This window comes from Eptatretus burgeri, chromosome 13, assembly GCF_056783735.1.
Source record: "Eptatretus burgeri isolate ZD-2024b chromosome 13, Ebu_testis_v1, whole genome shotgun sequence".
Classification (NCBI taxonomy): domain Eukaryota; kingdom Metazoa; phylum Chordata; class Myxini; order Myxiniformes; family Myxinidae; genus Eptatretus; species Eptatretus burgeri.
Genome location: NC_140973.1, coordinates 26,981,141 through 26,996,153, shown reverse-complemented (window position 1 = coordinate 26,996,153; position 15,013 = coordinate 26,981,141). Strand labels below are relative to the sequence as shown.

Sequence of the window (15,013 nt, the reverse complement as noted above, 5' to 3'; positions counted from 1 at the left end):
AAAATGCATTTGTACGTACTGTATAAGGTGCGCGACATCTCGACTCGAGTCAATCCACTCTGTGCGAGTTACTGTATGTGACGTCACGCAGAGATTCGCTGAAGTCCATTTTTTTAGGGGCGGGGCATAGCAAGTTGTGAATAGCTCCAGAAATGATCGAAATATTCCTGTAATTATCCCATTTTTGATTGAAACAAAAAAACATGGGTGATTTCTTCACTATAAAGGTCAAGTTAATTTATAAATAACAAGTATATTGTTGCGGTTGTGGAAATTCGCAAACCACCATTCAGGTCCCGTAGGTGAGATATCTCTGTAAGTACATGAGTAGTCAGCCCCAAACCCGTTGTTTAGAGGGAATAAATGTGATTCATTCGGGCTGCGACGCTTTGAGATAGTCGTTTTTCTGTTCTATCTTTATTTTGAACCAACCACGTCTCAACCGGCATCACACAACAACCACCAACCACAACGCCGCTTCACAACAACAACAACGCCAACAGCCACGATCTTTACCTTCACAACTCGCTCCCGCAAACATCGCATCACCGCCATTCAAAACGGCACCATGGCCATAAACCACCACCATAAACCCTCCACCACCTTCACCTCTCTCCTTCTGCGGCCATTCCCACACCACTTGTGAGCACCGAGCGTCAGGCTGTCCTGGGCTCGTACGGGACGCGCGCCGAGCCGCGAGTGCAAAATGCGGCCTTTCCGAGGAGAATTCGGATCAGGAAAGCTACACGCCCACTTCTGATCCATCCAATCAGCAAGCGCGGGGCGGTTTGGCCCCGCCTCCAGACGCGTCGGTGTAGAATCGAGATATGCAAATTCTAGGATCAGGGGAGATTCACGCCCCTTTTTCTCCATCCAATGGGCGAGCGTGGCGAGACCCCCGAGCTCGTTCTGATCCAGAAATTTGCATATGGGTTCTCCTGCCAGCCTATAAAGCGCCGAGCGCAGGGCGAATTTGGGTCGAGTCAGTTTTGAGTGGAGTCGGTTTGGGTCGAGTCAGTCTCGGTCGAGTCGGTTTGGGTCGAGTCGGTCTCGGCAGAGTCGGTTTGGGCAGAGTCGGCCTCAGAAGAGCGGAGAGTGTTTTGGGCAGAGTCGGGTTGGAGCGCGGAGTGGAGTCGGGAGGCGAGGGCGTACAGGTGGTTTGCTGCAGTCGGCTGAGGAGAATTGGGGAAGAGACCGAGGAGCTCGGGTCCGAGGCAAGGAACACGGCGGTCGGCGACGAGGTCGCGGTGGAATCGCTCGTCACGGGACCCAAGCAAGCCAGCTATCCTCTTTCCCCAGAGCATCAACAATTCCCCCCCTTTTTCCCCCCTTTTTCCCCCGCGCTGAGATAGTGCGAAAAGGGGGCCCCGTTCCCACCCCACTCCAAGCAGTGCCAACGAAACCCGCGAAGGAGCACGAAGTCGGGGCACCGCCGCGCTGCCACATTTGCGGCTCATCACAAAGACACGGGTAGGATCCACCCGGTCTCGCGGACCTGACCGCTCTTTCAGGTCCCGCGCAAATATTGGCCCACAGGCCCCGTCTGCCCCCTTGTCTTTGAGGGTGGCCCTTTTCTTTTGTTTCTGTGTAAACCTGTGTGTGTGTGGCGCCAGTCTGGTGAAGTAAAACTGTGTAAGTGTTGCCGTGTGTACGCGTAGTCGGTTGTAGATCTGCATTGTTGTGTTTCTTTTGTTGCAATTGCTTTATGTGCATTCTGTTTAATTGCATATGTGTGCTCTCCGTGTGCTGCGGAATAAATGTGCATCATGTTGAACTGTTTTCCCGTTTCGCTTCGTCTTTTCTTTAATTGAATCTCCATCTTGCTTCACGTAAAGGGTTGGTAGTGGGCTTAATACGCCCGATAATTAATCAGAACTGTCGAGGCCGACGATAACACTGCTCGGTTATCCCGATAGTACGGAACGAATCGCTTAAGTGACCCGTGTCCGGAGTCAACCTGCGGTGAGGTGCATCGCCCGGTCTACCCTCCGCGTGGGTACTTAGGTAGGTCGAGTTTGGTGAACAACCCTATCCCACGCGGGGGGCCGATTGGCTCGATCGTGGTGAGGCCGAAAGGCCCACCCGTGACTAGCTCCCGGCGTTGGTCCGAGAGGGTCACGACAGAATTGTCCGTCCGGTGGGCGACGTGCCGCGATTCGAGTTACGTGGCCGTTCGCACGCTGGCGGGCGCGAATTCGCAACAATATTTTGCATGTCAGGGGACCTTTAATGCCACCTGAGGGGAAATGGTCAGGGCATGTACTTCAACATGTGAATCAATGTCAACGTAATTACACCGAGAGGCACTTTGAGTGGTCTAATGTGATGAAAATAACAAGATTAGAAAGTCTGGACTGCAATAAAAGTCGGGGCAATACCTCTGGGCGCTCACCTGGTAGAATGGTCATACTGAGGAAGAAGTCAATGTGGGAAGGAATCAGCAAAATGTGCCAATGAACCATGTTATTGCCCCGATTTTTTGATGCCGTGAACAAACTTTGGTACTGTTTCAATCGAAATTGAAATTGTGTGTAGTTTCGGCGAAGAAAGCAAATACATATTTTGGGGGGGCAAACCACCACCCCCCCCTCCCCCACCCATATACCTCCTTTGACCAAAATTTTTCTAATGTCATGAACTAACTTTAGTCCATCATCAATGATTAAAGTTGGGGTCAAGTTTCATCAGAATCATGTGTGTAGTTTCAGAGAAGAAAGCAAATACCTATTTTTGGGGGCAACACCCCCTAATAAACTCCCACCATAGACCCCCTCAGACCCCAATTTTTTAGTGCCATGAACAAACTTTGGTACATCATGATTGATGAAGGTTGTGGACAAGTTTCATCAAAATCGTATATGTAGTTTCAAATAAGAAGTTGCAAGTGTTTGTGGATGGACCGACAGACGGAAGGACGGACAGACAGACGACGCGCCATCCCACAAGCTCCCCGGAACTACATTCCAGGTGAGCTAAAAATGAGTTATGGCTTTCCATTCCATAGCCACTAGAATAGCAGTGGTCACAATTAGTGTGTGAGTGCATCATTGTGCAGCAAGATCACACCTTGAGCCAGCACACTTGGCCATTGTCTATCAATTGAACTTGTCTCACTGTGCAACAATCGACAAATTGAGGATTTTCCCACATTCAATAAATTCCACGAATTAACACATTTAAGTTCCGAAAACACTATTGTCTTAAACGTTATGGATGATGGCTGAACCTCAAGCTTTTTGTTGGTGGGGACCAGTGTGACCACTCCTCATTTTCATAAATGCCAAGGTGAGCCAATGAAAAAGGCCAAGAATTCACAAGGTTTCGGAAAAGCGATGATAATAGAAAACCTATATGCCAAGAAAACCTATAGAAAGCCAAGACGCCAAGGTGAACAACGAATGGCCAAGATCTTGTGAAAAAAAAGCCAAGGAGTAGTCACACTGGTGGGGACCAAGAATGTTTCCTCTCCAGATTGGCTCACTTTGACTTAGGAATTAAATGGAGCCAGCATGGAATGGATTCATTCTTGGTCTCCTCTGTTGCGTTGCAGGCAGGCACACACACAGCAACTCAGGACACCCCTCCCTTCTTCTCTTCTTCCCATTTATATCACACCAATCCCCTTAACACTCATCCCAGCACCTCCCATAGAGAATCGTCTCGGAGGTTCTTCCTTCTCCAAGAAGCTCACATTATCCAAGTGATTCCAAATGCCAAAGGGACCAGAAAATTATCAGACCAAGACGATTATGCTGTACAGGTCAAAGGCTAACCTAAAGTTATAACCTGTTACACTTTCACAAAAAAAACTTAGACTACATATGCAACTCAACTCCACAAACATTACAAAATAATATACAATAAACTGTCGTTATCCACAGCTTTGGCATCCGCAGTTTCAGTTAACCATGGATGGTTTTCTGTAGACCATTTTATTTACCACGGGGCCCAGTCATGGTTATCAACGGGTCACATCCCCAGCGGAGCCAGCACTCTCCCTCTGCAGTGGTGTCACGTGCACTCCACACACAGTGGTGCAGCTGCCTACATCTCTGAATGCGGGTGGGAATGGCAACTGAGACACACGGTGCGTACCAACCTCCTTCCTCGTGAACACTGCACTATGTGTAATTGTAATCTTTTGCTTTATTTTTGGTTACCATTGCCCTTAGTGAGTATTATCCATGGCTCCCAAGAGTAAAACTGTTGCTGGTGGTGTGTCGTTTATTACTCGTAATTACAAATATCCCCAAAAAATTAAAAATGCAGAAAGTCTGACCTTAAAATTGAAAATCCACAAGTTACCCTTTGCACACGCCCTAAAAGAAAACAAGCTTGTCTCGCAATGTTTTCTTTCACACCATGCCTGAGGGTGACTGCCGTAAACCACTCCAGTGTTTGTAGGTGAGAGGATTGAGCCTGGAACCTAACCCCCTCTTTCCATAGGCCCTTGGTTTTATTATTTGCGGTTTTGCAAACTACAGAGTTTTTCAGTAATGTAACCCCCATGGGTAATGAGGGTTTACTGTATTGCAACCAAACCTGAGATGTTCCAGTGTTATCATCCTTCTGAACCCCCGTATACCACCCAACAGATACACCAATAATAATGTGACATCCACTGAAGTGAGCAAACAGAGGAAGAATAACACCAGAAGCAGAAATAACAATGCGACACGAAGACTTTATGGGGAAGAAAGTTCTCAGAGATTTTTTTTAGTTTCCACTTACGTTGAATTCTCACACGTCTTAGATAAAGATTAGTTGAAAAGCAAAACAACAAACCAATGGGTGTAGTGACCAAAATTACATCATATGAAATATACCATACCTGCGCATCGTCATGATAGGTCTGCGTGAACACACCGCCATCCTTTGTAAGAACCGCAAATGTCTTCTCAGCACAAGCTATCTGGACTACTCCTAGGTCAGCCAGTGCTCTGCACAGCAATGGGGCTCCACGGGCTCCAGCCCCTTCACCCTCCATGCTGAGGAGGCCCCAACCTAAAACTGCCTGGGAACACTTTCCCTGCACCTGCACAAAAGTCAGCCAAGAACAAATGACCACCACCAGGTTCTCTCAGATGATCATCATCGATGAAAAGTATAATCTTCATTTAAATTAAAATAATTTATTTTTAAATCAAAAAGAAAGCCCTTAACCAATATTTTGACGATCCATTTCATTCTTTGTTCGCCACATGTTTGGCAAGTCTTTCCTCACAATTCCATACCCATTTGTTCCCTCACCCTTCCACACCACTCATCCTTTTAACCCTCACTCCAATCCTCTTGCTCATACTCTGCTTTTTTCTCAAAACGAACAAAAAAAAAAGTCACTAATCACTCATTCTTAGCTCATTCCTTGATTCTGAGATATTCAGTCCCAAAAAGTATTTCATATTTCCTTTCATCTCCCAATTTTCCCCCTCTCCCCACACCCCATCAATGAAAATCTCTGAAAAGATTACTTCAAAATGTTAATCTTCCTACGAGACTCTCATTTCCAAAAGTCATTCTCACACATTGCTTCTTCTTCATCCCTTCCTTTCTATTTCATTGCTGGATCACTCACAAACACACACCCCATCTCCATTCTGGTTCATATAGCACCATCTCTACTTCGTGTCTTCAATCACTTCCCCCCACAATCCAAATCGTGATATCAGTTTTCATCTTGCTGACCTTGTGATTCAGTAAACAAACTCGTATTGAAACAAGTGAGAGATTACGGTGGTAGACACCTTCACGTCAGTACCCTTCCCCACATTATTTCTGCAATGCCATCAGTCCACCACCCCCCCCCACCCCGGGAGTGCCACACACACAAAATTGGACTTGCGGTGCCCAAACGGGCCGCATCAAGTATTCCTCGTCTCATACCACTCTCCATTGTCGGCTTCTGTGAGGCCTTAAGATAGGTTACAGAATAAATATTTTTATTTATTCGTATGCAGTCTGTGGCTGCTTGGCCGCATCATTTTCTGGAGGCGCAGCTATGCTGCTGATGCAATACCCCTGCTACCAGCATGCTGGGACTCATTTTGCCGACCTCAGAAGGATGACAGGCTGAGTAAAACATACCTGGTGTTAATTCAACAACCAGACAGGAGCTTGAACCCAAGACCCAAGGATCTTAAGCCAAGCCCCAGTAAATGTATAACCATGTGGAGTGCGATGAGCACTCCCCCAATCTCCATTGGACATAGTCCTACACCACTATTTCCAAAAAGAGATCAGGGGAGTGCTCATCACACTCCACATATTTCCATTTCCCACTGATCGCATCAAGTGCCTTCTGGTTGAATGGTTTGCATCAGTGGGAACAATCGTCTGGGTGGCAGATGTATGGTTGTTCTTTGCGGATTATGTGGTTTCTATCATGCGAGACATAATCCGCAGCAATGCTCACCATAACAGTCAGGTGTGTCTGATTATGTATATGTATATGTATATGTATATGTATATGTATATGTATACTCACAAACTTTCAGTGAACAAAAGTAATTTCAAACAAAAATCTCGGCCATTTAGTATATTTTAGTCATCAAAAATAAAGAGTGAGACATGAATGAATACGAGAACAAAAGCTGCAAGGTAGTATGTAGAAGTAGATGACAGAGTAGAAAGGAATATTTGAAATACAATGGACCTGGTGAGAAGAGAGGGTGTTGCAAGGTGGAGGCAGGCAAGGGACTGCGAGACGGTCCAGATGTGCCATAATGACAACAGCTGTCTGTTGTAAATCAACCTCAATGACATTATCTTGGGGCAGCGTCATAAAGCGAAGGTAGCTCTCTGTGGGGCCAAGAGGGCTTGTGAGAACCTGGCAAGAATACGGTAAGAATAGCAAAGCATTACTGGGAATGATCAGTTTAAGTCGGGGTTACGTTCATGAAAAACAAGTGAAATCCTTCAATACAGCGCGTGTGGTGAATCAAATGAGTACACTAATGTTAAAACATGCAATTTATGCTTTTTCAGTTGAAAAACAATTAAAAAGCGTACTTAATATTTGAAATGTAAAAATCTTGTTTTATTGTGATGAGCACCTATATATATATATATATATATATATATATATATATATATATATATATATATATATATATATATATATATATATATATATATATATATATATATATATATATATATATATATATAGGTGCTCGCACAGTATATGTGTAGTTAGGCCCAAACCCGTTGTCTAGAGGGAATAAATGTCATTCATGCGGGCTGCGACTCTTCAGGATAGCCGTTTTTCTTTTACTATCTTTATTTTGGACCAGCCGCCATTACTACCACCACCAACCACGTCTCAACAGCCATCACAACAACAACCACCAACCACAACGCCGCTTCACAACAACAACCACCAACCACAACGCCGCTTCACAACAACAACCACCAACCACAACGCCGCTTCACCACAACCGCCACGACCTTTACCGTCACAACTTGCCACCATCGCATCACCGTCATTCCCACGCCACTTGTGGGCGCCGATGCTGGACTCGTGAAGGGCGCGCACCGAGCAGCGTATCCAAAAACATCACGGACTTTCCGCAGAAAACGGATCAAAAACGACTCACGCCCACTTTTGTTCCGTCCAATCGGTGAGCGAGGGGCGATTTGGCCCCGCCTCCAGGGTGTTGGAGGGCGGTCGCTATATGCAAATACATGGATCAAAAAGCATTCACGCCCACTTTTCCTCGGTCCAATGGGAAGCCAGCAAGAGAGGTGAAGGGTCGGAGGCAAAGGGTCAAGGGTGAAAGAGCGAAGCCACGGGGCTTATAAAAACGGCTGCGTTCGTCAGTCAAGTTGAGTTCAGTTGGAAGTTGAGTGGAGTGTGCGGAGTTCAAGAGAGTCGTCAGTGGAGCTGGAAAGAAGTGGTACTAGTCAGAGTGAAGAGGACGGAGCTGTGGAGAGGTGACGGCGGCGAAGGCGGACGAGGGGGTGCTCGCGTCGGTGCCGGGAGCTGCACAGGGAGAGGCCAGCAACGCGACCGAGGTGGAGGAGGAGACGCTAGCCGCGGGACCCGAGAGAGGGTGATATCCTCCTTCCCCCGAGCATCAGCAACCCCCTCCTGTTTCCCCCCCGCGCTGAGATAGTGCGAGAAGGGGGCCCCGTTCCCACCCCCTACCAGACACTGTCCGCGAGGCCTGCGGAGTTGAGGCGCCGCCGCCGCTCTGCGTCACATCATCAGACGGGTAGGCCCGACACGGTCTCGGCCCCAGGCCCGCCTCATCCTGGAGGGTGGTTCTCTTTTCTTTTGCTTTGGGAATATGTGTTGTCGGCGCCGTCTGTGAAGTAAAATTGTATAAGTGTTGCCGTGTGCCCAGTAGTCGGTTAGATCTGCATTGTTGCATTTGCTTTTTGTGTAATATTGCATTGTCTTCTTCTTTTACATGTGCTTTTGGTGGAATTGTATATGTGTGCTTTCCGTTCATCGCGAAATAAATGTGCTTATTGTTGAACTGTCTTCCCGCTTCGCTTCGTCTTTTCTTCTATTGAATCCCCATCTTGCTTCACGTAAAGGGTTGGTCGTGGGCTAAAAACGCCCGATAATTAATCGAACCGTCGAGGCCGACGAATAACACCGCTCGGTTATCCCGATAGTACGGAACGGGTCGCTTAAGTGGCCCGTGTCCGAAGTCGACCTGCGGCGAGGTGCGATCGCCCGGTCTACCCTCCGTGTGGGTACTTAGGTAGGTCGAATTTGGCGAGCAACCCTATCCCACGCGGGGGCCGATTGGCACGATCGTGGTGAGACCGAAAGGTCCACCCGTGACTGGTTCCCGGCGTTAGTCCGAGAGGGTCACGACTGGATTGTCCGTCCGGTGGGCGACGTGCCGCGATTCGAGTTACGTGGCCGTCCTCACGCCGGCGGGCGCGAATCCGCAACAATATATATATATATATATATATATATATATATATATATATATATATATATATATATATATATATATATATATATATATATATATATATATATATATATATATATATATATATATATAACAGAAGGAATGAAATCGTTCGATACAGCGTGGCAGGAGGCCGCAAAAGAATGATTGTAAGTAAATTTCAACTACTAATGCATGACGAAACACTTGTTTATGGCTAATATTAAAGAGAATGATGGCATAAGAAGAACTTAGCCTGGAATCCTCATGCATAACACCGCCCACACAACACACGTGGTGTCCTTTGACCAATCAGGAGCAGTGCAGTTACAGTATCGTTTCCTTCAGCTCGATTGGTCTTGTCCTGCACGTGATGTTTTCGGGTTTTTTTTTCGTTCTTGTCGAATCTGAGGAGATTATTTTTTCGTTCTTGTTGCAAGTAAATTTCAACTACTAATGCATAACGAAACACTTGTTTATGGCTAATATTAAAGAGAATGATGGCATAAGAAGAACTTAGCTTTCTGCGTTCGGCGCGAAATGCCATGGTGGATGGAAATGACGTCTTTTGTTTGTTTGTTCGTTTATACATGAGGGGAGAGTTTCTTCGTTTTTTTCCGTCAAGCAATAAATTAAATGGTTTTCACATATATAACACATTAGTTTCACAAATTTCCATTGAAATACTCGGGTATTTCCGTCAATTGTCGCCATTTCCGTCGAGGTTACGCAATGCATCTTCCGGACAGCCGTCATTGGCTGTTTTGAGGTACATAAGGGGGGGGACGGGGGGACACCGGACCCACCGGAGACGTGGTAGATGATGCCAGGGACATTTCAAACTCGGTGCAATTGTATACAGCGCACGCGCTGTAAAAAAAAAAAACGACTAAAACAGATACAACGTTAACTGATTCATCATTTCCCACAATAATTAACTAAAATAGAGGAGATACATTTTCGTACTCCAATACTCCAAATGTAAAGTCTTAAATAATCACAAATTATACAATTCAATGAGGAAGAATAAGATTAAATAAAATATAAAAAATAGCCTTTTTACAGCCATTTTTGTGGGCTCCATGCAATCATGGTTCCCTTCTTGAGGCAATGTTTCATGGCCAGATGCCCTTCCTGACGCCAACCCTGGTCGCCTCTTAAGACACACAGGGATATGGTACACATTCTCACCAGGGCATACACCGAGACCAGTACACTGGTCGTCATTTCGCCGACCTCGGAAGGATGACAGGCTGAGCAAACACCCTGGTGTTAATTCAGTGGCCAAAGGGGCTCGAACTCAGGACCCTAGGATCCCAAGCCAGCCACCCTAACCACTAAGCCAACACCAGGCTCAAGAATAAGATTAAATAATAGAGTAAAGTGAATACAAGATAATATTTACTAAGAAATAAAAACTAGAAAGCATCTCATTCTGCTTTGTACTCAAAGCTTGACCAACAGTTTTTTTTTTTAAATGTACATTTTCTTCATTTGTATTCTCCATATTCCCATAATCAAGGTTTTGTGAAGATTTGATGACAAAGGCTCAATTGGTAAAAATGTTATGGCCTGTAAAGACACGCTGAAGCTCACTGGTAAAATAAATATAGAAATACAGAAGCGATTCTATAAAAATAATAAAATAAATATAGAAATACAGAAGCGATTCTATAAAAATAAAAATAAAAGCGGGGCGTCTTGTGCTTGACACCCTGTGGCGGGGTTAATAAGGGTTATTTAAAGTCATGATGACTTTGCACTCTCACATTTCAACCCAATTTTTAATTATTTTCTCCATATTCTCATAATAAGGTAGGGGAGTGTGAGCGGTTGGGGGCGGGGTGGGGGGAGGGGGTGAGGGCGGGCTCACAAAGAATTTTGGTAATGACGTAAACTGATGATAATGTCCCATATTTGCAAACGATGTTAAAAAAATGATATGATGTAAACTGATGACAAACTGATGATTACTTGTATTGTTTAAAAATAGGCTTTAAAATGGGGAGGAGGAACAGTATTAAACAGGAACAGAAAGCAAGAAAAGGAAAATAAGGTTAGAAGAGGAGTGCAATGAGAAAATGAAAATTACTTTTGGATAATAACTCTCCATTACCATGATCTAATTGAGTCTATAACTCTAATTTGAGCCTCGCTCCTGTAAGGAAAAAAAAAAGTGTATTCTGCATATCATCCATTTCAATGCACTGATATCCATCTTTTCAATACAAATATGAAAGAGAAAATACATGAACTAAATAAAATTCTGATATTGCGAGCATCATTGTCACTCAAAACGTATTCCATGAATAAATTTTAAGTTTGTAGATTGCTGTGACTTCAACAACTAAAAGAAGTGTGTGTGCACGCCACTTCATTCTCAAGGGTTACTGCTGTTGTAGAATCATAAAAATAGTACCGTTGGAAGCTCATAATCTATTGACTTATAACATAGACTTGTGTCCGTTTAATCATAAGGGTGACTGTTTTAAAAGCTAGTCTTTCCGGAATGGAAGAAGAAGCGGGTTTTGGAACTTAATGTAGCAGTTTCAACACCATTTGAGCGCAGCAACACTTTAGAATAAAGATTCTGTCCGTAGCTCAATGGAGTACTTGTCTGTCTGTCTCTCTCTCTCTCGATGCTCCAACATCATGTCAGTCTCAAAAGCTCTCAACATTATTGACATCTTCTGCAATGAGGCTGAAGCACAAGGCCCGTTGCTCTCACATTGCAGACATGTCGGTAACCTGTCTTTTAATGGCTCTCCTCTGGCCTAGTTCCCTCTCCTTCCCTGCAAATCCAGGATGTATGCATTAACCCAGGAACCTCCTCATGGTTAAACTTCCAAAATCTAGGCTGACAGCACACCTCAACTCTTTTATTCCTCACTTCTCCCAAATGTGGAACCAACTTACAGAGACTGATCTATCCCATTCTTTTCTCCAGGACTTCAAACACAGGCCATGCACCAATGTCTTGTACAATTAATCAGCCATCATAATCTACAATCTAATCTATATTATGCCCATTAACCCTGCCTCACCCAACTCACTTGCTTGCAAGTTGCAGCGTTTCATTTCTCCCTCACTCTCCTCTTTTCTTGTTTATTAATTCCTTTGGCATATTGTGTCCAATTGTTGCACCGCTGCCCTGTTGCTCCACTGTCAGTTCATATCCTGCATCACCTTACTTTGCTACGACTATATGCTTCAATATTGAAAAATAAAACAACACTTCAACATTGCAACAACCTCCGATGTGCCTCCGCCCACATTATTACATCACGAGCAAAGGTACCTGGCATTTGCGGGCAATGCCAGATCCCTCCTCCCACCTATTCTCCTCCCTCTTCCCACTCACGCCACCTCCATTTGGACTCCCACCATACCGCCTCCCCGTCCTCCCCCCAGGCACCCACCCCAACCCTTCCTCTCTCCCCCACCTCCTCCCACTCTCTACGAACCCCCACCCCTTCCCATCTCTCACTACACCCAGCCCACCCTCCCTCTGATCTGCCACCCCACCCCTTCCACACACTCATCCCAACCCTCCCCCTACTTCCTCCAACCCCACCACCTTCCTCCTCCAACCCCACTCCCTTCCTCCTCCAGCCCCACCCCCTTCCTCCTCCAGCCCCACCCCCTTCCTCCAGACTCCCACCACAACCCTCACCCCTCCCTCTGGACTCTCACCTCAGCACTTCCTCTTCCTCCTCACACCTCCTCCTACCCCAACCCCCACCAGTGACAGCAAATGTGAATGGGCATTTCAAATCCGATCACCACCAACACCCTTCCTTCTCACTGACTTTAAAGGCTTGTTCTGGACCTGCTCAGCAGATCGAAAGGCTTATGATGAAAGAGGATTGCAGAGGAGGAGGTGGAAGGAAGGAATATTGGTGAAATGAGATTGAAAGTGATGAAATGAGATCGATGACATTGAAAAAGGATTTAGGAGGAAGATGAAGGAAGAGTGGTGAAAATAATTTTTCGAAACTTTCCATCGCAAATACTTCCTTCACACAGCGTGGATGGGACAAAAAGAGAGAGGGGTGGGGGTATGGCAGTTAAAAGAGATATGTTTTGGTTTACACACCAGTGCTTGGCCAATATCGGCAATTTTTCTGGAATCGGCAGGTTGTGGGTCAGTGAGATTACTGACTACAGTACATACTGTGTACAACCCAAAAACAACGCTGCATTTATATAGACATTTCAGGGATATGTTCACAAACATTATAAATATACCATCAGAGATGGGGAATCCCCCACCATTGAATGAAAAAGGTCATACATATTCCAGATAATGAGGGAGGTGATTTGGAAACAAGCTACCATTTGGTCATCATCTCGAAAAAGTTCCCCAGGGGCGAGGAACGTAGTAACCAAAATTAATTGAAATCAGATAAGCGGTTTTCCATTGATGAGAAAAACCATTATTTTCAACATGGCCGCCCAGTCGGCCATCTTGGATCCGGCCACACCCAAAATCAATAGGGTTCTTCCTTTTCAGGTGGTACACGTGTGACTCAAATTTCAAATCGATATGGCAAACAGTTTATGAATTATCGCACTCACAGCTATAAATGTTGACGCCCGGACGGACGGCCAGCCGGATTGACAGCCAGACGACCTGGGTGAAAACAATATCCCCCTTCCGCCACGCGGCAGGGGATAATTAACCAGAGTTGGTGTCAAAGCCACCCAATGCTCGCCTGTTTATACATTTATCGTTTTTAAAAGACTTGTCTAATAATTAATATTTTTTTATAAAGCATTGCAGTGAAGTCTGATCCAAATAATTTTAAAGCAATATATGTATTTGTATATTGTAATCAGTAATAAGAGCTCAAGTGAGCACAATATATTCCCGAACAAGAAGGTATATACAGAATTGTGCAACGACATGGAAAACAGCATCCTGGTTGCCATGACAACCACTTTAGATGACGAACGTATGTCGCGACACACCGTCTCCACAGTCTGTACCTATGTACCAGATATGAAACCTGAAAGTAGAAAACTTTGGGAGTTGGAGTGCGGACAGGAACGGATGGAAAACAGCATCCTGGTTGCCATGGCAACCACTTTAGATGACGAACGTATGACGCGACACCGTCTCCACAGTCTGTACCTATGTACCAAATATGAAACGTGAAAGTTGAAAACTTTGGGAGTTAAAGTGCGGACAGGAACGGACGGACGGATAGACAGACAGACGGACGGACGGACGGACGAACGATCGGTATCACATAATACATAATACATATATATATATATATATATATATATATATATATATATATATATATATATATATATATATATATATATATATATATATATATATATATATATATATATATATCGGGCGTATAAAAATAGTGTGGTCGATAAAAACATTAGAAAGGAAAAAGTAACTTGCACCAAAAACTTTAACATTTTAACGCTCACGCTGATGCTCAAGCTCACGCTCATGCTGATGCTGATGCTTAAGTTCACGCCGGGGGTATCGCTATATAATAGCTCTGTTCTTCGAACAGGCGAGCTAATAAACAGCTGCTTGTGATGTGTGGAAAAAAAATTTCGCTCAGTAATTTAGAAAACACGTTAATATTGCAAACGGCTGAGAGATCGGGTGTTATTTCACAACCACTCGCTCGGGATGACGGGGCACGAACCACTCGCTCGGGATGACGGGGCACGAACCACTCGCTCGGGATGACGGGGCACGAACCACTCGCTCGGGATGACGGGGCACGAACCACTCGCCCGGGATGACGGGGCACGAACCACTCGCCCGGGATGACGGGGCACGAACCACTCGCCCGGGATGACGGGGCACGAACCACTCGCCCGGGATGACGGGGCACGAACCACTCGCCCGGGATGACGGGGCACGAACCACTCGCCCGGGATGACGGGGCACGAACCACTCGCCCGGGATGACGGGGCACGAACCACTCGCCCGGGATGACGGGGCACGAACCACTCGCCCGGGATGACGGGGCACGAACCACTCGCCCGGGATGACGGGGCACGAACCACTCGCCCGGGATGACGGGGCACGAACCACTCGCCCGGGATGACGGGGCACGAAC

At 45.6% G+C, this 15,013-nt stretch overlaps 1 protein-coding gene across 2 annotated transcripts in view; it reads right to left on the bottom strand.

Moving 5' to 3' along the window:
• Positions 1-15,013, bottom strand: part of HERC2 (HECT and RLD domain containing E3 ubiquitin protein ligase 2) — a 600,800-nt gene that overhangs the window by 548,887 nt on the left and 36,900 nt on the right. For both annotated transcript variants that reach the window (XM_085851823.1, XM_085851824.1), the window contains exons 10-11: positions 6,653-6,826; positions 4,832-5,035 (exon numbers count right to left, since the gene is read on the bottom strand). In XM_085851823.1, coding sequence (XP_085707949.1) covers positions 4,832-5,035; positions 6,653-6,826 — 378 coding nt within the window. The remainder of the gene's footprint in view (positions 1-4,831; positions 5,036-6,652; positions 6,827-15,013) is intronic.